General features: G+C 38.5%; 1 protein-coding gene across 2 annotated transcripts in view; it reads right to left on the bottom strand.

Annotated features, from left to right (window-relative positions):
• Positions 1-932: 932 nt before the first annotated feature.
• The window catches only part of GADL1 (glutamate decarboxylase like 1), a 187,627-nt gene continuing 162,795 nt past the window's right edge, over positions 933-25,764 (bottom strand). For both annotated transcript variants that reach the window (XM_059937567.1, XM_059937569.1), the window contains exon 15: positions 933-2,680. In XM_059937567.1, coding sequence (XP_059793550.1) covers positions 2,507-2,680 — 174 coding nt within the window. In that variant the 3' untranslated portion in view covers positions 933-2,506. The remainder of the gene's footprint in view (positions 2,681-25,764) is intronic.

A 25,764-nucleotide genomic window follows, 5' to 3' on the forward strand; every position in this document is an offset into this window, starting at 1 on the left:
TGGGTATTGCCTGCACCTAGATAACAGTCTGGAACACAGTAGACCCATTAGCAATATATTTAAAGGGTGAATGAATTACAATTAACCTTTCATCAAAAAATTTTTCTTGACCATTCAGTCAAATACCTGATTGGGGGTGGTATATCTGAACATTTTAAGGAGAAAGGAGTGGGATGTTCAAAGTACTGGTAGCAGTTGTTGTTTTTTTTTTTGCCATTGAGCAAGGAACTGTCATCTTTCAAAAAAAAGGCCCAACAGGAGCTGAGCTCGGGCTATTGAGTCTCCCATGGCCTGCCTTGTAGATGAAGGAAGACTGAACAAGGGGCAAATCCATACTTGGCTATAACTGTTTTTTCCATTTTATTCAAGGTGTTAACTAAAAAACAGACCACTTCCAACCTACTCTCTCAATTAGTTAACTAAAATGCCAACAGAGCCCAAATTACTTCTAAAATGTATTGGTACCAAATGAACTAATTTACAAAACAGAAACAGACTCACAGACTTAGAAAACAAACTTAAGGTTAACAAAGGGGAAATGTAGTAGAAGGGATAAATTAGGAGGTTGAGATTAACGTGTACACATTAATATATATAAAATAGATAATCAACAAGGACCTGCTGTACAGCACAGGAACTCTACTCAACACTGTAATAACCTATATGGGAAAAGAATACGAAAAAGAAAAGATATATGTATATGTATAACTGAATCAAGCTGCTGTACACTGACAACAAACACAACATTGTAAATCAACTATACTCCAATATAAAATAAAAATTAAAAAAAAGATTTTAACACTTAAAAATATAAAAAATAAAATAAAATGACTATGTGTTACTTACAAAATAAATAAATAAATAAAATGTATTGGTACAATCCAGTAAAGAGGGGGTGACAGGAAAAGAAAAGCCAAACACGGTGTGCTCACATCGCTTTTTATTTCATTAAACCCAAATTACTGCAAACATCAATTTCAGAACATTTTAGGAAGACTTTAAAACAAAAAGGCAACAAGAAATTCAATACACACACACAAATACCTATCACCAGAGACTGAAGTAATTCAGAGAAAGATTATTCTTTGACTGATGGAGATATTGAGAAATGACACACCCTAAAATGAGAATATGGAATAAAAGCAAACAGTACACATCTGCTTTTTAAGTCTTCACAATTTAAATAAGTTAGGGAAGGCATACAGAATGGTTATTGAATATGCTACGTCTAATACTTGAACAATCTTCGATCACGTGCCTTCCAAATCACAGCTCTAACTAGATTCATAATTATACTTTGTTGACCTCTGCACCCACACCTCTGAATTCTGTTTATTTCTTAGTCAAAGAAAATTCTGCTAGAAATCTAGGACCAGGATTAGATAGAATTACAATTATCCATTCTCAGGAGAAATGGAGGAGGTGTTTGCCCTGAAAGACCTCTAATTCCCAGATTCTCTGCCCAGTATAAATCACTTAATAGTCTACACTGACATTTCAAAGCTTGAGAAAGGGAATGTTGTATAACCCTGGACTTCATTCTGGTTATTTCCTACAAGCAGAGAACAGGATAAAAAAAGGGCCCCTCAAGCTTAAAGAGGTACCTTATTAGAGATATATATACCTAACGTCTACTCCCAATTAATGACATGAATGATTTGGGGAAGTGAATTAGGACTATTGCTTTGATTAAAAGGACTACACTACAAAGTGTTTGTCTTTTATCCTTATCTCTAATTTAAATAATTTATAATAGATAATGGCTAATTTTAACTTTTGAGAATAAACATTTAGTCTGCATAAAAGATACTTTTTATAAAGTAACCATCTTATATAGTTTCTCTTTTAAAAAACAGCATTGATATACTTCTGATGACCCTAAACATTTGTGCTACAGATGCCACAGCTGCATTTTCAGAGACCGACTCAGGAACCACTGAAATATTAGATATCCTTTTGCTGGCAACACATCAGAGTGCTTATTCAGTCAATTCAAAGTTGTGCTAAACTACTGGTTCTCAGATTTTACCTTGCCTCAGAATCACGTAGAAGGCTCCTTAAAATTCAGAATACCCAGCCCACCCCCAGAGTTTCTGATTCAGTAGGTCTGGTGCGGGGCTGAGAACCTGCATTTCTAACATGTTTCCAGGTGCTGCTGGTGTAGGGATCATACTGTGAGAACCACTGCTTTAACCCACTAATTTCGATGTTCTTTCAAGAGAAATGTAAGCTTAGAACCCAGAGCCCACATAGTACTCACTAAACTCTCTCCCGGGCTCTGCCCCAGGGATCATCCGTGAGAAAATCCTTTATTGCAGCAGTAGCACCCAGGCAGCTAAAGAGTCCTTAACACTACTTGCTTAGCATTTTGGTTTTGCTGGGCAAGGATGGGGCATGTTTCCTATTTCTCACCAGAAGGGCTGCAATCTCCTATGTGTCCCCAGATGCCCTGGATCTGTAACCCTCCAGGGCAGGACCTTTGCCTCTGGGGGATCAAAAACCACAGCTACATGTCCCTACCCAGAAGGTCTATCTCATCCAGGAGGAAGTCCATGTCCTCCCGTCTGACTTGAGGGCTGATCAGCACCTGCCGGAAGAAGTTGACCTTCCCCCGGTGGGGCTGGTAGCCCAGCATGAGGCTCCCCTTCTTCATCATCCGCTCCTTAATGGCCGGGGCCACCTGCATGGGAGAGGAGGGAGGCGGTGAAAGACCAGAACACCAAGGCATCATGATTGCATTGTACCCAGTCATTGGCTACTCACAGGGCAGCCACTGGTGTGGACGCCATTCTCACACACACAAAGTTGACATTAATAATAATCATCTGCTGAGAACTTATGACATATAAGTACTGATTCAAGCGCCTTAGATAGATGAATTCACTTAATCTTCACAATAACTCCACAAGGGAGATATTATTAATATACCCTTTCCAGATGAGGAAATTGAGGTGCACAGAGATTAGATAAATAGCCTGAGGTCCTGCATTTGTAAGTGGGAGAGCTGAGATTTAAAAGCAGGCAGTCTCACCTAAGCCCACGCTCAGAAACTTAAATCACGATGCAATGATGCCGCATTAAAATCAAACCAGGTGTTCTCAGGGGTCACAGTCTCAAAAGTGTCAAATGTTATGTTCCCAAATTTGTTGGAACTAAAAAATACTCCAGTTCAGGCAACTCGAATAAAGATTAGTCAGAAATGGATAAAAAGCACACAAAACAGCCATGCCTTGACAGTCTACCAAAGAAAACACTAAAACAGGTACTATGTGAGGTTATATTTTGAAGACTACCAGTTTATTAGTTTATTAATAGAACATAATTGTTTGTTAACAGGAAATATAACCACTGTCACTTATTAAGAGGTGTACAGTTGGTAATAAAATTAGTAAGTCCATATTTTAAGGATTTCTGGTGAACACGGGAAGAATGGGCCCTGAGAGTCCAAGTGCACACATTTTTCTAATTTTCCACTTCCATTTTCATTTTAACTCTTTCACAGTTGCTGAGCATGTCCTCAGTGAATATGGGCAAAGAGAATAGAATGAGCGTCCGTCCTCTCCTGTCAGGAAGAGGAGACTTAGCTAGTCCAGAAGGGAGAAACGCATACTTAAATAAAACCAGGCGCAACGTAGTATAAGATGCCTAGATGAGGGGCATAAATCTCGGTTCCCGGGAGCCCTCCTCAGAGTGTGACCACCCCACACCACTCTGGTTTGAAACACATCTATGATTTGTCAGATACTTCCCTAAACACAAGCCAAAGTACTTCATCCAGCTCTCAACAAAATGATCCAAGCTTATGGGAGAATCAATGCTTCAGACCTCTGGAGATATAGTTGGACTCAACCAAAGCCTTCCGAAGCGATGTCCAAGGGTCATTTTAGCTAAATACTTTTTTCATCATGTGCTCATTTTAGAACTTAAATCTTGTAAAACATGAACTATTACTGTGCTTACAACAGCAAAAACGAAGACTTACTAAGCACAGTCACAGTCATTCTAGCGAAGGATTGGACGTCTCTCACAGTAAAAGGAACATAAAAAGAAAATATAAAAGCTTTAATGAAAAATAAATGTAGAAGAAGAAGATGAAGTCGGAGGTCAAGTTACTGAAAAAATACAGACCATCAGGTTCTATAAATGTCTGGGAATGTGTCACAAATTTTATTCTGAGCTTTTTAGATTAGGAAAACAGGGTTAAACCAACATCACCTCCATTCTCTTTGCAAAACTTAGTGGCAAAGTCCAGTGGATACTGAAGCTGGAAGCTGGTAGGTAACTCTGTGTATGCTTACGCATGCCCATTTGAAACCCTTCAATTTGTATGCTCTTACCATCAGTTTTCTTCCAAAGCTGTCTATGCAAGTACCATTTCTTATTAGAATTATAAAATCTAGTGAAATAGTACTAAGCAAAGGAAAAGTGAAAAGGAGAGTGTTTTCCATAAAAACTAAGTTGAATCCTTTGGAAAGACCAGATAAAGGAGGCGAGGGGCTGCCAGAATTTACTGCCATCAAGTTAGGTGTGATGGGAGAGCTGTAAAAGCTTTAGAACAAAGTCTTGAGAGTCCAGACCAAGTCTGCCCACAGGTGGCTGCCTAGGTGCTGAGGACGCTTTCCATTTAAAGAAACCTGAGCTGGAAAAGGACAGATGATTCCTGAAGAGTATAGTTTATGTAAGAACCATAGACACCCTCAGAGCATCAGAACTCTGCTCAAGAAAAGCCTCATTTGCTCTTGGAGATCCTCACTTGATGGAAAAAAAAAAAAAAACCTTTCCATCGAAAGATGGGGAAATTAAAATGCACATAGATGTGTTTTAAGTTAAAATAGTTAAGTTACGTATGCATCACATATTTTTCTAGGATTATTTGCTTTAACTTGACCAATCCTCATCCCCTTAGGTAGGTGGGCTTCTAGTGCATATGTGGGTATGAATGCGTGTGTTTGTGCATGTGTGTATATGTGTATGCAAGCATGTGTGGATGTGTATGTATGTGCATATGTGTGTTTGTGTGGTGTGTATGTATGTGCATGTGTGGGTGTATGTGTGCATGTGTGTGCACAATCACATGTAATTTAAACTTCTAACCCCCCATTTGTCATTTACCGCTCTTAAAATCCTCCTAGTCACAGGGCAATGCAGAACTGTGGGCTGACTTAGGCTCATGACAAAGGTACATTTATTTTTAATTCCAAGAGCGAGTGGGCTCTTGCATGTAACCTGTAGGTGTGAGAGTAGGTATGAGAAGGCATGGCCCACAGTGCCCGTGCTAATCAATGCCAGGAAGATCTGGTCCATGTGGGGCAAATGTCTGCCCAGGAGAGTCACAGACTACCAATTTTAGGGCTTACAGCTTGTGGTTCTGTAGACTTTTTTTAAAATAAAAATTCCCTTCCTATTTATCTCCATCCTCCTCTAGGTGGTACCCAGGATATAATCCGCTCTGGCTTAGAGCAAATTTTAAATTTAAAACAGGCATGTTCTTGGCTCAAACCTAATTTGCATTATTTATTCCTATTTATTTTTCCTCTATTTTTCTTTCCCAAATGATAATTTATGCCTTACCTTTGGAGAGCAGTAGAATTTTGATTCCAGCTCCTAATGCGGCTCACAGGAGGCGCTTATCAAAATGAATGTCAGGTTTGCATTTCTTGTTAGCAAACCAAAAACATCTCCTAATGTGAGCAAGAAAGATAAAACTAAGAGGCACTCAGATGTGTTAATATAAAGATATTTTTGATCTTTAAATTCTTGCTCTTTGTAAGGCATAAAAATTTGCTTCCATGGGCAGAACACTTGGCATCAGAACCAAACTTCTAAGCCAAATTTTGTCACTGACTTTCAAAAATTATAAAGAAATGACTAAATATCTGTGTGATTCAGAGAACCAGCTAAATAAGGGTTTGGCAGTACAACACACATCTTATTTTCATACCCATGAATATAAGCTTAATTCCTAGAGGTAATTACTCCTGGCCAAGAGGGGAAAACCTCCTTTGTTTAAATACTTCATGGGGAAAGCAAGCTGTAAGCAACACCAACATCATTCATTAAATCTGCCACAAATTATAATTGTAGTAGTAGCAGTTGTTGTTATTGTTAATATTTTACCAACTCTTTAAAATTTGCAATGTGCTTTTCATGTCTCTGATTCTCACGAACCCAAATTAAAGCTTATTTGAAAAGAATCCACATTTTTGCAATTTAGGGACCAGAATATTCTCGTGACTAGCCAGCTTGTCACCTTTGTACATAAAAAAAAAAAAAAAAAAAAAAAATCAACCACTTCCTATTTATAAAGCTTCAGGCATAATCCAATTCTTGGCAACTAGGATATTCTATTTTGCTGATCACAGCAGAGAAACAGTCCTAATCCGACAAGATGGAATATTCACAAGGGAAAGAAAATATGCGCAAACTAAATGTAAGTATCCGAATATCGCTCCTAAATGGAGCACGCAAGGAGGAAAGCAATTTAGCAGGAGTGAGATTGCTTTCCAGCTCTCAATTATTTTACTGCTGGTTTTTCCCCCAAATTGTAAATCAAGTTCTTTTCTCCTGCCTCAGTGCTCTGGTCCCTGCATCTTAAGTGGAGGAAGATCCTGACATTTCTATTTGGTTGCACAGGAACTTAATCGACACATTTCTGTAGGGTTGCTGTTTCCCCCCCTTAAATTATGTTTCAGCAATGATTTAGCCATTTAAACAGAATTTTGTTGCCACACCCCTGCTGCATCAACAGCATTTGGTATTTAAAAGTTGCTTAAACCCAAGGAAAAGAAAAAAACAACTCTCTCATTCAGGCCAAGTACAGTAACTTGGTAACAGATAACTGACCAGGTGTCACCAGAGCCTTTTATTAAAATAAAATCCTCAGGTCTATAAAGTGACATTTCTTCTTAAAAATGTGTAACTTATTTAATGTTAAACAACATATTTTTTTTCAATATACAAAGTGTTTCTCAAACTCTCTGTAAGGAAGTTTACTTTTTCCAGTCCATTACATACTTTTGTGAAATACAATAAAAGTGAATAACTAAATGAAAATTAATTACTAAATAAAAATGAAATAAAAGAGACATAAAAACAAGATCCTACTGTATGGCACAGGAACTATATTCAATATCCTGTGATAAACCATAATGGAAAAGAATGTATGTGTATGTGTATATAACTGAGTCACTTTGCTGTACAGCAGAAATTTAAAAAACATTGTAAATCAACTATATTTCAATAAAATTAATTTAAAAAAATTTTTAAAAAGACACAAAAAGAAAGACGGTAAAAAGAAGACATAATAAGTACAAGCTAAATTAGTGTTTTTTTAAAAAAAATCAACAGTAAACTTACTGTTGTTATAAAAGTTTCTAAACAGTAACTCTGGGTTCCCATGTTTTTCTTATGGCAGACACCCAGTTCATGGATCTGCAGGGTGCTGGAGACCACATTTTGAGGATTGCTGCTCTGTTCTAATTCCCTTGTCTCCTTAGGGGTGTATATAATTTTAGTTATGAATGTTGGTGTTATTTTTCATACTTACTTCTGCATATTGGCATAATCTCCATACCATTTTGAATTGTGTTTTTGTTTTTCACTAAACCACTGTGCCATAGTTTACCTAAACATGTCCCACTTGTTAAGTCTTGGAACTGCTTCCAATGACACTTCAGTGAAACCATGAACCCAATCATGAAAACTCTAAATCAGTTCTTCGAAGTCTAGTTCAGAGATTATAAATGTCTCAAAATCTCCTAGACATTAGGATCTTTATACAACTTTTCCCATCAGATGCTATAAGGGTGAAATAGTCACATTTTCACCTGCAAAATATGGGGCAGCACAACACCCAGCATGACTGAGAAGACAGGCCTGTAATTAAAGGAAGTGATCCTTTAAGCAAATATGAGGGACAAAGACTACATACACTTCTACTGTGACTCTAGATAGCAGAATCTTCGGAGCTTCTAATAAACCCAGCAAGATTTGTGCTTTGCTAAATTCTCCCCTAAATTGATGTTCTTCAAACTCCAGATTTTATAGTTGTTTTCTCAATTTCAATTTAATTAAATCTTCATTCTGTAATCTCTAAGGAAGCAAAGATTTTTTAAGGAGTAGGAGGCTAAACTCATAATAATTTGCACATCTTGTGGGTAGAACATGGAGTGGGCAGGCAGACTAATAAACTGAAGAATTATTAGAGTTTTATTGTAATTAATAAAACTTTTTCTAAGATTATTTTGCCTAAAGGAGAGTTAGTTGTATCAAATGCAGAAAATTATCTACAATATTTTTTTCTCTCTATAAAAGTCACTTGGAAGAGTTTTTAATTTCCTTATATTTACACTAAACTTCATACATCTTTGGCACCTTCTGTATTTCCCAGAACAGAGTTTATAGCCATACCAAAGCTACTCATTGCAATACATGGTTAAGCAAATAAACACTGAGAAAGCAATATAGTGGGGGCTGATTCAGCTGCTATGTTGAATGTTAGTTGCTCTAGCTCTAGTTTGGTAAGCTTTTTTTTTCTGTAAAACACCAGACAGTAAATATTTTAGGCTTTGTAAGTCATACAAGCTCTGCTGCAAATACTCAACTATGCTACTGTAGCATGAAAGCAGCCCTAGACAATATATAAATAAATGAGCATGGCTATTTAGGGACTTTATTTAGGGACAATGAAATTTAATATTCAATATCATATGATTTTCACATGTCACAAAATATTAACTGCTTTTCATTATTTTTCAACCTCTTAAAAATATTAAGCACATTTGTAGCTCCTAGGCTGTACACAAATAGGTGATAAGCTAGATTTGGCTTTGGACATAATTTACTAACTCCCTGGTCAAAATGGAAAAAAATACATTACAATGTATAAAATCTACCCCTTAGAAGGAAAAAGTGCATGAATATTAGGTTCGCTGGGCTTCTTTCAGAAACTCTGAATTGAGCCAGGAAATGAAAAAGTTCTTCCTGTCTCTTCTTCTCCAGGAGAGCATGAAACCAGAGCCACAGATGGGTGGGCAGGGTTGCCACAGTGGATTTCTTCCAGAACAATTATTCTTGAACCAGCACAACAAGTAGCTTGCTTTATATTGTCTTCCCAAATAATCTGGGTTCCAAATAAGCCCCATCTTCCATGTTAAACTTGAGGTGTGTTCTTCCGAGTAGGATATTAAAATCTAGCTCATGAAAAGAGTTGGCAGGAAATGTCCACACTTGGTACCTGGCACCCAACACAAAACTCTTTCCAAGACTTATAACAAGGTATGTACCTCCTTTCCCCATTTAAGTAATTTCTTTTTGTATAGTTTGGGGACATCTCAGATTTTCTGAGCCCAGATAGAGATGCAATGCTGATCAAGGTGAGGGCCAGAATTCAGGGCATGAATAGCAGCAACGGCCAGAATTTAAATGGAGGAATTCCAGTCCAAGAGAAGAATTAGCAAGACTAAACCAGTCAGAGAACTTAAGTGGGCTTTCCAGGGGCCTTCCTTCTTCTGAGAAAAGTGCAGACCAGCACAGTGACAATCTAGGAAGCAAACGGGGCTTTCCCAGTGCATATAAGCTTAAGGCCAATCAATCATCAGAGAAAAGCTACCCTGGAGAGATTCCCCAGGCATTCCTGAATGCCCAGTTTTGCAGTTATAGAAAATAAGATGTGAGAAAGCCTGTAAATCCTTTATTTGTTCATTACTTTCTCTGGTATTTATCTCCATAACTAAAGCATCATGATGGTCCTTGCATGAGCCAGTGAATGGAAGGCCATCATAACACTGATACTGGATCACAGTCTAAACATAGATTTGCATCTCTTATTTTCCTTTTAGCTTCGATTAAAAAAAGATATACTCTCCAGTGGATAAGTGCATTCCATCAATTTCTGATCATGAAAGAGCTCAAACATATAAGAACTTCCCAAAACTTAAATGAACATTTTTATCTTGATTTCTTCTAACTGTACATAAGAACCAGATACCTTGATTTCTTCTGACTGTACGTAAGAACTGGCTTTTCCAAATTTTAAAATTTGTATGGAAACACAAAAGACCCCAAATAGCCAAAGCAATCCTGAGAAAGAAAAACAGAGCTGGAGGAACCAGGCTCCCTGAATTCAGACTATACTACAAAGCTACAGTAATCAAAACAGCAAGGTACTAGTGCAAAAACAGAAATATAGCTCAATGGACGGGATAGAAAGACCAGAAATAAACCCACAGACCTATGATCAATTAATTTATGACAAAAAAGGCAAGAATACACAATGGAGAAAAAACAGTCTCTTCAATAAGTGGTACTGGGAAAACTGGACAGCTACATGTAAAAGAATGAAATTAGAACATTCTCTAATATGATACGCAAAAATAAACTCAAAATGGATAAAAGACCTAAATGTAAGGCTGGACATTATAAAACTCTTAGAGGAAAACATAGGCAGAACACTCTTTGACATAAATCGCAACAATATCTTTTTTTGATCCACCTCCTAGAGTAATGAAAATAAAAACAAACAAATGGGACCTAATTAAACTTAAAAACTTTTGCACAGCAAAGGAAACCATAAACCAAGAGAAGAGACATCCTACAGAATGGAAGAAAATATTTGCAAATGAAGCGACCTACAAGGGATCAATTTCCAAAATATAAAAACACCTCATGCAGTTCCATGTCAAGAAAACAAACCACCCAATCAAAAAACGGGCAGAAGATCTAAATAGACATTTCTCCAAAGAAGACATACAGATGTCCAAAAAGCATATGAAAAGATGCTCAACATCAATTATTATCAGAGAAATGAAAATCAAAACTACAATGAGGTATCACCTCACACTAGTCAGAATGGCCATCATCAAAAGTCTACTAACAATAAATGCTGGAGAGGTTGTGGAGAAAAAGAGAACCCTCCTACACTGTTGGTGAGAGTGTAAATTGGTACAACCACTATGGAGAACAGTATGGAGATTCCTTAAAAACCTAAAAATAGAACTACCATATGATCCAGTAATCCCACTCCTGGGCATTTATCTGGAGAAAACTCCAATTCAAAAAGATACATGCATCCCTATGTTCATAACAGCACTATTTACAATAGTTAAAACATGGAAGCAACCTAAATGACCATCAACAGAGGAATGGATAAAGAAGATGTAGTACATATATACAATGGAATATTACTCAGCCAAAAAAAGAATGAAATAATGCCACTTGTAGCAACATGGATGGACCTAGATATTATCTTACTAACTGAAGTCAGACAGAGAAAGACAAATATCATATGATATCACTTCTATGTGGAATCTAAAAAAAATGGTACAAATGAACTTATTTACAAAACAGAAACAGACTCACAAATTTCGAAAACAAATTTATGGTTACCAAAGGGGAGACAAATGTATGGAGGGGAGGGATAAATTAGGAGCTTGGGATTAACATACACACACTACTATATATAAAATAGATAACCAACTGTGACTACTACTGTAGAACTCTACTCAATATTCTGTAATAACCTATATGGGTAAAGAATCTGAAAAAGAATATATGTGTGTGTGTGTGTGTGTGTGTGTGTGTGTGTGTGTGTGTATTTGTGTGTATAACTGAATCAATTTGCTGTACACCTGAAAACTAATACAACATTGTAAATTGACTATACTCCAATAAAATTTTTTAAAAAAAAGATATTTTCATTTTCACGGGTTTAACATATTTCTGCTGTTTGGATATAGGTGAAATTATAAATTAAGGAAAAATGAACACTATTATAACAGTGAAACTTCCCATCAAAGAAAAAAAAAGAATTGGCTTTTCCTTTACACATGCAATTCAGAACATATAGAAATGGGTTTTGAATTCAGCTAAATATATATCCTCCCATTTGTAACCTCTGTGTTACACAGGGAGGTTGTTGCTAAACGAACAGCTATTGAAAGAAAACATTTCCTTATGGTCTAAACATGATATAGTCCAAAGGAGAAAGTGAGTTTTTAGTCTTATAAAAAAAGTTCTTTGTGGTAATGGTTACCTTTACATCCTTAAAATGTAGTAAATGGAATCTCTCACCCGATACAAAAGAAACAGTTGCTACCTCACAATACAGAAACCATTCCTTTGTATTTCCAAACACTTTAGAGTAATTTGCCCCAAACGTGACATTCTATATAGAATAGGCGTTTGCCCTCCTAACACAGTTTGCTTTTGTCTAAAATTGTTCTGAGCTCACAGCCCTAAACAGCAGAAATTTTGCTTATGGCTGATCACACAGGCAGTCTCCACCCCCCATCAAGGAAGAAACCATTACCTGCCAGAACAACATTAAAGCACTTCCACATTTCTAAGAGCATTTCTGACTCAAAGAAAGAAAACTGCTACTATTGTGTGGATACATGACCATTGGACTATAAACTCTGTTCAAAGCTAGGTCTTCACCTTATTTTTCTTTATATCCCTCAGAACCTAATGTAAAGCCTTGCTAGGAGATAATGCTATGCACTTGTCAAAACTCATAGAACTGTGCACCTTAAAAGGTAAACTTTACGTGTGTGTAAATTAAGAAGTGAATAAATTAATTAACTTAAAAAACAACAGAGATTCTGAGAGGGCCATGTAGATATGTGAGATCATGCAAGTATCTTCAGCTCCTAGTGCCCCAGTTTCCTTATCTCTAGGCAAGAGATAGTAATAATAGTACAGATCTCTTCCTAAGATTGATAAAATATGGAATGTGATATTGTGGGTGAAGTGTGTAATGCTGTGAACAGACAGTCCATGACGGAGATTAATATTCTTACTCAAGAAGAATCTAGAAATACAAATCAAAACTACAATGAGGTACCACCTCACACCAGTCAGAATGGCCATCATCAAAAAGTCTACAAATAACAAATGCTGGAGACGGTGTGGAGAAAAGGGAACCCTCCTACACAGTTGGTGGGAATATAAATTGGTACAGCCATTATGGAGAACAGTATGGAGGTTCCTTAAAAAACGAAAAATAGAGCTACCATTTGATCCAGCAATCCCACTCCTGGGCATATATCCAGATAAAACTGTAATTCAAAAAGATATATGCACCCCTATGTTCATAGCAGCACTATTCACAATAGCCAAGACATGGAAGCAACCTAAATGTCCATCGACAGGTGAATGGATAAAGAAGATGTGGTACATATATACAATGGAATACTACTCAGACATAAAAAAAGAACAAAATAATGCTATTTGCAGCAACAATGGATGCAACTAGAGATTATCATACTAAGTGAAGTAAGTCAGACAGAGAAAGACAAATATCATATGATATCACTTATATGTGGAATCTAAAATATGACACAAATGAACCTATCTATGAAACAGAAACAGAATCACGGACATGGAGAACAGACTGGTCGTTGCCAATGGGGAGAGGGTTGGAGGAGGGATGGAGTGGGAGGTTAGCGTTAGCAGATGTAAGCTTTTATGATAAACCATAATGGAAAAGTATAAAAAAATAATGTGTATATATATATATGTATACATATGTATAACTGAATCACTTTGCTGTACAGCAGAAATTAACACAGCATTGTAAATCAACTATACTTCAATAAAAAATATTAAAACTGAAAAAAGAAGAAGAGTCTAGAGAACAAAATCTGGAAAGGAAATGGAGCATGAATTGGGATGTTTCCTTCTAGTTCTACCACTCACTGCATGTCCTTTAGCAAATCACTTGAGTTCTCTGTAGGTCTGAAAATGACAAGGGTCATGTTGACCACTCTTAGATGCAAAGGATAAAGGTATTTTGGACATGGTGGCACTTGAAGCTTTTCTTCATGGTGGGCAGTGGAGACTAATGGAAACTGTATGGTCTGAGGTTTTTTGGAGGCTCTGAAGCACATAAGATCAAATATACTGGGGCTTCCCTGGTGGCACAGTGTTAAGAATCCGCCTGCCAATGCAGGGACATGGGTTCGATCCCTGGGCCGGGAAGATCCCACATGTTGCAGAGCAACTAAGCCCATGCACCACAACTACTGAGCCTGAGCTCTACAGCCCGCGAGCCACAACTACTGAATCCCACGTGCCACAACTACTGAAGCCCACGTGCCTAGAGCCCGTGCTCCGCAACAAGAGAAGCCACTGCAATGAGAAGCCTGGGCACCGCAATTAAGAGTAGCCCCCACTCGCCGCAACTAGAGAAAGCCTGTGCGCGGCAGCGAAGACCCAATGCAGCCAAAAATAAATAAATAAATAAACTTATATTTTAAAAAAAGATCATATATACTGTAATAGGGAAAAACAAATCTGACTTTATATTAGATCTGTTCCTTTTGCTTTAACCTTTGTGCTCTGTTGCCTGTGCTTAGTCATGCTGGCTCTGCACCTTTTGTAAAAGAATGTTGCGTATAGCCTGAAATATGCAGGATAGCCCATTCTCAAGTCTCTGACCTTTAAGAGTCCATTCATATAAAGGTAAAAAGTTGCAGAACAGAGAATAACGTGTTTTGTTGGAGGTTTACAGGAGCATTATGACCTATGGGGACAGCTGCAAGAATGAAGGATTCTGGCACCAAGAAGTTTGTAACTAACCATGCCCCCCTCCCTCCAGTTTGCCTTTCAAAGTGCTTTGCTGAAACCCTTTGGGGAGTTTGGGGTTTTTTGGGCATGGCCCACCCATCGCCTCGCATGGCCCTGCAATAAGCCTTTTCTCTGCTCCAAACTCCGACGTTTTGGTTGTTTGGACTCACTGTGTGTTGGGCACACGAACTTGCATTCAGTAAGAATATCACTGTACTTATTAAATAGAATTCACACATAATTATAGAAGATTTCAGTTGAGTTGTGATTGACTAAGTTAACATAATGTTCATTATCTGTGATTTTGCAGTTTTTCTTTTGTATTTTGGAGCCATCTTTAAAAGTTAGCAAGTATTTTTATATGCCCCAATTCAATTCTTATACCCCACCCCATGCTTATTTTGCCTGATGACTAAATAAACTAGCTCTATGCACATATGAGTGGCCAAACATCCACTGTCCTCAGGACAGACTCAACTTATACCTGTAATTATCACAGCACTCCTTTTCACTGTTATAAGTGTCCCAATTTAGAGGCTAAGTTCTATGGTTTAGACCAACCATAAATAGACCAAGAGACTAGTTTACTGACTAGGGACCCAATTCCTGAAATTCTGTGTGACTCTGGACAAGAACTTTGGACTTAATACTATGACTCCTGTGGGACTCATAGTCCTCTCTTATGAAAAACTGATAATCCCTTGTAGGATTGTCATGTGGACTAAATGAAATAATATAGATAAAAACACCAAGCACAGGGGCTTCCCTGGTGGCACAGTGGTTAAGAATCTGCCTGCCAATGAAGGGGACACGGGTTCGAGCCTTGGTCCGGGAAGATCCCACATGCTGCAGAGAAAGTAAGCCCGCAAGTTGTGGCTCTAGAGCCCATGAGCCACAACTACTGAGCCCACGTGCCACAACTACTGAAGCCTGCACGCCTAGAGCCCATGCTCTACAATGAGAAGCCACTGCAATGAGAAGTCCACACGGCGCAATGAAGAGTAGCCCCTGCTCGCCGCAACTAGAGAAAGCCTGCGCGCAGCAACGAAGACCCAATGCAGCCAAAAATAACTAAATTAAATAAATAAATTTATTTAAAAAAAAAACAACAAGCATAGAGTTGGCATCTGCTAGGCACTCAATAATATGAACTAGTATTATTAATTTCTTAAAATGAATTTGCTTTTAATCAATTTACATTCACACCTGGTCTTTTATTACTCTTATTTCATTATCTCTTGAGACATGAGCATTTGAAAGTGTTGTGAAAACATGACTTGTAACTTATTCTTTCTCCCCAAAGCATCTAAACTGTATTAAATAATTCTGAGAGGTTGTGAGTTACCAGTTTTAGAAATTAAATCTTACACCTCATGTATGCTGCTTCTATATTAATCTTCTATTTATGTTCCAGGTTTTTTCCAAATCAGACAAAAATTAACAAAGCAAACTTTTTTTTTCTTTAAAAAGTAAAACAGTTGTTGATTATCTTGGCCGTCTGATGGTGGGGAGAGAAGTTTCCATTGAAATGTACTGTGGGCAGGGACGAGTTTCTATTGTATTCTAGAAATTTCTATGTGTTGTGTAATTTTGCAGCATACAGAAATATTTTCTAAGTAATGAAGTTACTTCTCCTTTGGACATGTGAAAAGTTCACATATAATGAAAAGGTCATTTGTCCCCATATTCATGAGCTTGTATCCAAAACTTTAGTCTTTGTGTTGTCCTGCCATGTACATTTTTATCAAAGGAAGATCAAAGAGCTGTGTTAGGTGCTTCCCAAATGTGCCTGACGATACACGGCACCTGGATCCAGACCCCAATCCACAGCAGCTGAATCTGAATTTTGATGGGACAGGCCATTGGTCTGTATGTTTACTGACCAGGCACTCAAGTTCTTGCTATCATGATGCAAGTTTGGGAACCTGGACAATGGCAGTCCTTTAACTAGGATGTTGGAGACATATGGTACAGTAGGAGGTGAGAGGTGTTGGACAGGAAAAAACAATTTTGAGAGAGGAAGGAGGTGAGATTGGGAATCTCCCCTTCCTGAATTGCTTATGTTGATTTCATAATAAACGAGTGACCTTCAAAGAAGCTGTTAGCCAACTTTTCTGTTAATCATAAAACATGAAAAAGCATTCAAAACACTTAATTATGGACCAGGAAACAATGAAACTCTTCGTACTGAATGCTTAAAGAATCAATTTTCCTCTCTCGATATATTTCCTGCCATTCCTTACCTGCTCAATTCTTCTACTCCTTTGCCCTCACTCTTTTCCCCTGATGTCTCCACTCTACAATTTAGAGGTGAGCTGCCCTGGTGTGCCTCCCAAGCTTACATTATGTAAAATCGGTGGTCCAGAGCCCATGAAATCATTTGCATCTAAGAGATCATTTCAGCTTGGCAGACATGGAGAAACAGGCCACACTCGGGGCATACCTTTTTTCAAATATGGATTCTTACCTTTATTTTCCTGTGGAGTATATCTCAAAATCAGCAAAACACTAAAAAGTGCTTCACTTTAAAAGCACTGCCCTGTCTATACGCTTCCCAGTACAGATGAGCAAAGCCACAGAAACAAAGAGGTCAGACCTCCAGGAAGAATGAAGAACACAGCTTCACATGCGGTGTTTGTAACGTAGAAATGACAATGACGGCAATTCCAGTAAACCTAATGTCAGTCATATATTCAAGGCAGCCAGAATGAACAGTCATAAAAAGAAACCAAACTGAACTGAAAGCTTTAGCTGGAGAATGGACACAATAAATGTTTTACACACTCTATAAAGTAAAACCTTAATACTCAGTGGTGTCACATGAGCTCACAGCTCCTCAGTAACTGTTGTGGGCCAACCCCCAAACGTTAGCCCACGCTGTGAGATCCCTATATTGTTCCTTAAAATGGCAAGTTATTCGGTAATGCTCAGCCAAGGCTGGCACCACCTCTCAGGGGCGTTTGGAAAGGAGTCCAGGCATTTTGGGTTATTGCAATGACTGACAGCTGCGTGCTTCTTGCACTTGATGTGTGAGGTCAAGAGTGACAAACGCTTCATAATGGTTAGACACAACTTGCCCAGGGAAGAATGATGTTGCCCCAAATGCCAGTGAGGCCCCTGCTGAGAAAGCTGATCAGGAGGCCTGTGGGCTCCAGGAACACCTTCTACACTTTGTCTTGACTCCTCTGGGTCCTTTCAGTTTCTCCCACAAGTTACTGACCTTGCTTTGAGTCAGAACAGATGACTCAATTGATGGCTCAGCAAAGTAAATGGGACCCTTGAGGGCAAAAAATAGTATTTTGTTGTTTCCCTTAGATTCTTTTTTTAATGTTTCATTTTAATTTCATTTTTTTCTAGCTTTATGAGGTCTATTTGAGAAAAAAGAATGGTATATATTTATAGTGTCCAATGTGATGTTTTGATATACACTTAAGTAACAAAATGCTTTAGGTTTGCACATATTGAGCAAATTAACAAAAGTGATTATACATTCTTCCTTATGGAGCTTGCTCAACACTGTTGAACCCAGTACTTAAAATTAGAAGTTGCTTTTGAAGCCACATACAAGCCCCTGTGTCCCTGACTTTTGAAGTAAAATGCTGACTTAAGAGTTATGATTGGGAATTGTGAAGATGTAGAAACAGAGAACAGCTGTTGGGCTGGGGAAATGATGACAATTTAGACTATAAATCCATCACATAGCAGAATCACCTAACTCCCAGTTCCCTGAAAGATACAGATAAAGGCCTGACACACTCCTGAGTTGTTTGTACAGGAAGCAGACCCCCTCCAGGTGAAAACTGCTGACCACAAGCACATAGACCCTAGACTGGTTGAAACCAGAAGGTTGATGATGCTGACTCCCAATTACCTCACCACCAGCCAATCAGAAGAATGTCCATCAGCTGATCACGTCCTCTTTGAACCATTACTATAAAACTCCTCACTACCCCCTCCAGGGGTACACAGTTTTGAGGGCATTAGCCCGCTGTGGCCCCCTTTGCCTGGCAAAGCAATAAAGCTATTCTTTTCTACTTCACCCAAAACTCTGTCTCCAAGATTTAATCCGGTGCTGGTGTACACAGGCGGAATGTCAGCAACACTTTTTCCTTAAAGTCATGGAAAAAGTGTTGGCTGCAGGGTGCTGCCCCTGGAGAGAGGGGCTGCCACAAGAGGCAAAAAGGAGGCAAAGCAGACAGGGCCCTTCTTGGCCTCAACCAAGCTCCTCTTTACCTGTCTTACATGTTGGAGTTCTAGGTAAGAATTTGTGTGACAAAAAGGGATCTGCCACTTAAAAAGACCAACTTTGAATTTGATTGGCAATGTATGTATTATTATTTATTCAAGAGCTATCATTTTGGAATATCTGCAAAATAGCCCTCTAGATGTTGGCCAAGGGAATGCTCCCTAGATGCTGAGTCTAAGGGCAGAGAGTGGACCCTGGGGTCTGACATTCCTGACCGGGTTGGGGAAGCTAAGAAAATTCACCGGGAAATATGTCTCCTTGCTAAAACTAAGCTTCTTTTGTATAAGAGTTAAGGATAAGGGGCTTCCCTGGTGGCTCAGTGGTTAAGAATCCGCCTGCCAATGCAGGGGACACTGGTTTGAGCCCTGATCCGGGAAGATCCCACATGCCGTGGAGCAACTAAGCCCATGTGCCACAACTACTGAGCCTGTGCTCTAGAGCCCGTGAGCCACAACTACTGAGCCCACATGCCACAACTACTGAAGCCCATGAGCCTAGAGCCTGTGCTCTGCAACAAGAGAAGCCACTGCAATGAGAAGCCTGCGCACCGCAACTACAGAAAGCCGGCGTGCAGCAACGAAGACCAAATGCAGCCAAAAATAAATAAATTAATTAATTAAAAAAAAAAAGTTAGGATAAGCCATACGTTGTCAAGTTACGTTCAAGTAGAGTAATAATAAATAACCAACAATAATAAATGACCATTTCACATAATTGAACTTAAGTATGTCCCAAGCGCAGCTATGTAACAAAGCCGTATCACGTTCCAGGGGCTCTGTTGCCTCTGGCAGGTAATCATCATTCCATTCCCATGCTCTCACTCTCCTGTAAGTGCCCCAGGGTTTCAACTCATCCGCTGGCCACTTGAATGTCCTCTTTTTAAGAACTGCTTGTTCATGTTCTTTGCCCATTTTGGGTAATCATCTTTTTCTTACTGATTTAGAAGAACTCTTTGTTGGTAAGAACATTATCTGATGGCTTTACATGTTGCAAGTGATTTATCTGCTTTTAACTTGGTTTTTAGTAGCTTTAATTACATATTACAATTTTTAACCCTTAAAATCCTTAACAAAACCAAGAAACAAGTAATTGAACTGTTACTCCAGTATTTACTGATTGGCAAACTTAAGAACATATTCCATAACCTCTAAAAACTTACATTTTTCTTGTAGCATAATTTCTCCTTAATGTGGTACAAGATGCGTGTTTAATAAACCCAAACATCTTCTGAAGTTCTACTAATTAACGAAAGGCTGAAGTCTCAGGCAAAGTGGGCTGTGTTTGTATTTCAAGGACATGATGAGAGCTAACTTCAAGTTTTCTCCGAAGTATATTTTTGTTCTCTCAGGGTCAGAATTCTGAAAACAGTATGTTATCAAGCTAGCTTTCTCTAACTGCATATGCAAACAGAAACAGTTCTGGAGTTTCAAAAGAGTTTCATCTTAACCATTTTTTTCCAGAGTCTAAAGAATACCATTGTCATATATTGTTAAAAAAATCATCTTTCTTTTTCTTTAGTCATAATATCATAGCTAAGGTTTTTCTAATGAATTGAACCTGAATTTCCCATTTTACAAAAGACAACAAAGATACCAATCACACAAATGGAATATACACTCATACACCAGAAAACAGAACTGTCACAAATCCTCCGAGAGATGACTGATAAAGTCCCAAACACTTCCCAACACAAACAGGCCTCGACGTCAGACACACATCAGAACCAACTAGCAAAACACCCAAACGACGTTTCGTGCTCAAAAGAGAAGTTTGCCGGGTGCACACCGGTGGACTTACTGGGTCTTGGAACTCGTCAGCTCGTCGTGAGGCATCTTTCCGTTCCACCAAGGAAAAGCGTACATTGGTAGCCAGTGCTGAGCAGGGGAGAAACAGGGAGGAGCCCCGAAACAAATGGTTTGGGCAGCTGCTAGGAACGTGCCCCCAAATCCCCCTCTCAGGGCCAATTAGCCACAAGCAGAGGGCTCCTCACAGCCAACCCAGCACGTCTTCATGGCGGCAGCCCTGCTCAGGGAAACCTGGGAGCCAGATATCGCGAGAGCCCAGCCTCACGCTGGGAACCAAATACTTACCTAAAGTGGGTCCAGCTGCTCGCCGCTCAAAAGCCAATAAAGAGGCAAGCCTCGTGGAAGGGAAAGCTTGCTTTATTTTGGAGGCCAGCAACCAGGTTGCGGGGCAGGCTCCTGTCCAAAGGCCGACTCCTCCCACTGACAATCAGTGGGCAAGAGCTTTTATAGACGGGGGGGGGGGGGGGGGGGGGGGCTACGTGTAGAAACAGCACAGTCAGCTCTGACGCTCATCTTGAAATTGGTCATCCACCAATGGTCTGACCACCATCATCTTGATTGTTTTAAGTATAGTTAATCTTCAGTTCCAGGGTCGGTTTGTTCCCATTTCTTTGAGGCCAGTTCTCAGAATTGTGGCAGCTTATGTCATGGCTACAGTCTGGTCATCATGTATTAACCTCTTCCACCTGGTGGGGGTTTCAGTATCTATAAGACAGCTCACAGGACACGGCTCAGAATATTATCTATAGCCCTTGAGGAGGAACTAAAGGTCCTTGACTTTGCTTAATGACTAAACTATTATTATTTAGTCTTGTTGGACTGTTTTCCTTTGTTTCTGCATTTTCTCACTTCTCTGATTAAACTTATTCTTCGGCTAAAGTTTTCCCCCAGACAAAAGGCAGGCTGAGGATGTGGTGGGGGCAAGGACCATAGGGTCCTGCTCCGTTTCAGATGGACCTAGCGAGGATCATACTAAGTGAAGTAAGTCAGACAGAGAAAGACAAGTATCACATGATACCACTTATATGTGGACTCTAAAAAATGATACAAATCATCTTATTGACAAAACAGAAACAAACTCACAAACATAAAAAACAAACTTATGGTTGCCAAAGGGGAAAGGGAGTGACAGGGGGAAAGGGAGTGACAGATAAATTAGGAGTTTAGGAGTAACAGATATACACTATTTATAAAATAGGTAAGCAACAAAGACCTATGATAGCACAGGGAATTATATTCAATATCTGGTAATCAAAATAGAAGAGAATCTGAAAAAGGTATATATATATATATATATATACACACACACACATATATATATATCTGAATCACTTTGCCGTACACCTGAAACTAATATGATACTGTAAATCAACTATAATTCAATTTAAAAAAAAGAAGGGATACAAAGAGGAAAAAAAAACTTCTATTGGGGCTTCCCTGGTGGCGCAGTGGTTGAGAGTCTGCCTGCTAATGCAGGGGACACGGGTTCGAGCCCTGATCTGGGAGGATCCCACATGCCGCGGAGCAACTGGGCCCGAGAGCCACAATTGCTGAGCCTGCGCGTCTAGAGCCTGTTCTCCGCAACAAGAGAGGCCGCGATAGTGAGAGGCCCGCGCACCGCGATGAAGAGTGGCTCCCGCTTGCCGCAACTGGAGAAGGCCCTCGCACAGAAACGAAGACCCAACACAGTCATAAATAAATAAGTAAAAAAAAAAAAAAAAAAAAAAAAAACTTCTATTGATATGATTAGAATTATATTAGGCCTATATATTACTGAGGGAAAATTAATCTTCTCATCTAGAATTATGGTGTTTTCCAGTTTCTTTTTTTTTTATTATACAAATGGTTTATTTGCTTCATCTTATTATGAATATTATACATACTCAGCATAAAACACATACATGTGCGTGTACACATACATATACACATCACCATCACCACCATTAAAATTAGAAAATAAAGATTATCCAAAATATTATGACCCAGTGATAATATCCATCTCTATTTCACAAGAAATTCTTAATTCGCAGATGTCCACAAGCAGGGTATACAAGGGCTATTCTGGATCCCGTTTTCTTCTTTCTTCACTTTATCATTCTTCATAAGTCTTGAATTATTTTTTTGAATTTTATTTTATTTATTTTTTTATACAGCAGGTTCTTATTAGTCATCCATTTTATACACATCAGTGTATGCATGTCAATCCCAATCTCCCCATTCATCCCACCACCACCCTCACGCCCTGCTGCTTTCCCCCCTTGGTGTCCGTATGTTTGTTCTCTACATCTGTGTCTCAATTTCTGCCCTGCAAACCGGTTCATCTGTACATTGTCTAGGTTCCACATATATGTGTTAATATACGATATTTGTTTTTCTCTTTCTGACTTACTTCACTCTGTATGACAGTCTCTAGATCAATACACATCTTTACAAATGCCCCAATTTCATTCCTTTTTATGGCTGAGTAATATTCCATTGCATATATGTACCACATCCTCTTTATCCATTCGTCTGTTGATGGGCATTTAGGTTGCTTCCATGACCTGGCTATTGTAAATAGTGCTGCAATGAACATTGGGGTGCATGTGTCTTTCTGAATTGTGGTTTCCTCTGGGTACATGCCCAGTAGTGGGATTGCTGGGTCATATGGTAATTCTATTTTTAGTTTTTTAAGGAACCTCCATACTGTTCTCCATAGTGGCTGTATCAATTTACATTCCCACCAACAGTGCAAGAGGGTTCCCTTTTCTCCACACCCTCTCCAGCATTTGTTATTTGTAGATTTTCTGATGATGGCCATTCTAACTGGTGTGAGGTGATACCTCATTGTAGTTTTGATTTGCATTTCTCTAATAATTAGTGATGTTGAGCAGCTTTTCATGTGCTTCTTGGCCATCTGTATGTCTTCTTTGGAGAAATGTCTATTTAGGTCTTCTACCAATTTCTGGATTGGGTTGTTTGTTTTTTTAATATTGAGCTGCATGAGCTGTTTATATATTTTGGAGATTAATCCTTTGCCCGTTGATTTGTTTGCAGATCTTTTCTTCCATTCTCAGGGTTGTCTTTTCGTCTTGTGTATGGTTTCCTTTGCTGTGCAAAAGCTTTGAAGTTTCATTAGGTCCCATTTGTTTATCTTTGTTTTTATTTTCATTATTCTAGGAGGTGGATCAAAAAAGATCTTACTGTGATTTATGTCAAAGAGTGTTCTTCCTATGTTTTCCTCTAAGAGTTTTATAGTGTCCGGTCTTAAACTTAGGTCTCTAATCCATTTTGAGTTAATTTTTGTCTATGGTGTTAGGAAGTGTTCAAATTTCATTCTTTTAAATGTAGCTATCCAGTTTTCCCAGCACCACTTATTGAAGAGACTGTCTTTTCTCCATTGTATACCTTGCCTCCTTTGTCAAAGATTAGTTGACCATAGGTGCCTGGGTTTATCTCTGGGCTTTCTACCTTGTTTCATTGATCTATATTTCTGTTTTTGTGCCATTACCATATTGTCTTGATTACTGTAGCTTTGTAGTATAGTCTGAAGTCAGGGAGACTGATTCCTCCAGCTCCGTTTTTTTCCCCAAGACTGCTTTAGCTATTTGGGGTCTTTTGTGTCTCCACACAAATGTTAAGATATTTTGTTCTAGTTCTGTAAAAAATGCCATTGGTAATTTGATAGGGATTGCACTGAATCTGTAGATTCCTTTGGGTAGTAGAGTCATTTTCACAATATTGATTCTTCCAATCCAAGAACATGATATATCTCTCCATTTATTGGTATCATCTTTACTTTCTTTCATCAGTGTCTTATAGTTTTCTGCATACAGGTCTTTTGTCTCCCTAGGTAGGTTTATTCCTAGGTATTTTATTCTTTTTGTTGCAGTGGTAAATGGGAGTGTTTCCTTGATTTCTCTTTCAGATTTTTCATCATTAGTGTATAGGAATGTTAGAGATTTCTGTGCATTAATTTTGTATCCTGCTACTTTACCAAATTCATTGGTTAGGTCTAGTAGTTTTCTGGTAGCATCTTTAGGATTCTCTATGTATAGTATCATGTCATCTGCAAACAATGACAGTTTTACTTCTTCTTTTCCAATTTGGATTCCTTTTATTTCTTTTTCTTCTCTGATTGCCATGGCTAGGACTTCCAAAACTATGTTGAATAATAGTGGTGAGAGTGGACATCCTTGTCTTGTTCCTGATCTTAGATGAAACGCTTTCAGTTTTTCACCATTGAGAATGATGTTTGCTGTGGGTTTGTCGTACATGGCCTTTATTATGTTGAGGTAGGTTCCCTCTATGCCCACTTTCTGGAGAGTTTTTATCATAAATGGGTGTTGAATTTTGTCAAAAGCTCTTTCTGCATGTATTGAGATGATAATATGGGTTTTATTCTTCAATTTGTTAATATGGTGTATCACATTGATTGATTTGCATATATTGAAGAATCCTTGCATCCCTGGGATAAATCCCACTTGATCATGGTGTATGAGCCTTTTAATGTGTTGTTGGATTCTGTTTGCTAGTATTTTGTTGAGGATTTTTGCATCTATGTTCATCGGTGATATTGGTCTGTAATTTTCTTTTTTTTGTAGTATGTTTGTCTGGTTTTGGTATCAGGGTGATGATGGTGGCCTCATAGAGTGAGTTTGGGAGTGTTCCTTCCTCTGTAATATTTTGGAAGAGTTTGAGAAGGATGGGTGTTAGCTCTTCTCTAAATGTTTGATAGAATTCACCTGTAAAGCCATCTGGTCCTAGACTTTTGTTTGTTGGAAGATTTTTAATCACAGTTTCAATTTCTTTACTTGTGATTAGTCTGTTCATATTTTCTATTTCTTCCTGCTTCAGTCCTGCAAGGTTATACCTTGCTAAGAATTTGTCCATTTCTTCCAGGTTGTCCATTTTATTGGCATAGAGTTCCTTGTAGTAGTCTCCTAGGATGCTTTGTGTTTCTGCGGTGTCTGTTGTAACTTCTCCTTTTTCATTTCTAATTTTATTGATTTGAGTCCTCTCCCTCTTTTTCTTCATGAGTCTGGCTAATGGTTTATCAATTTTGTTTATCTTCTCAAAGAACCAGCTTTTAGTTTGACTGATCTTTGCTATTGTTTTCTTTGTTTCTATTTCATTTATTTCTGCTCTGATCTGTATGATTTCTTTCCT

This window comes from Balaenoptera ricei, chromosome 11 (assembly GCF_028023285.1).
Source record: "Balaenoptera ricei isolate mBalRic1 chromosome 11, mBalRic1.hap2, whole genome shotgun sequence".
NCBI lineage: Eukaryota > Metazoa > Chordata > Mammalia > Artiodactyla > Balaenopteridae > Balaenoptera > Balaenoptera ricei.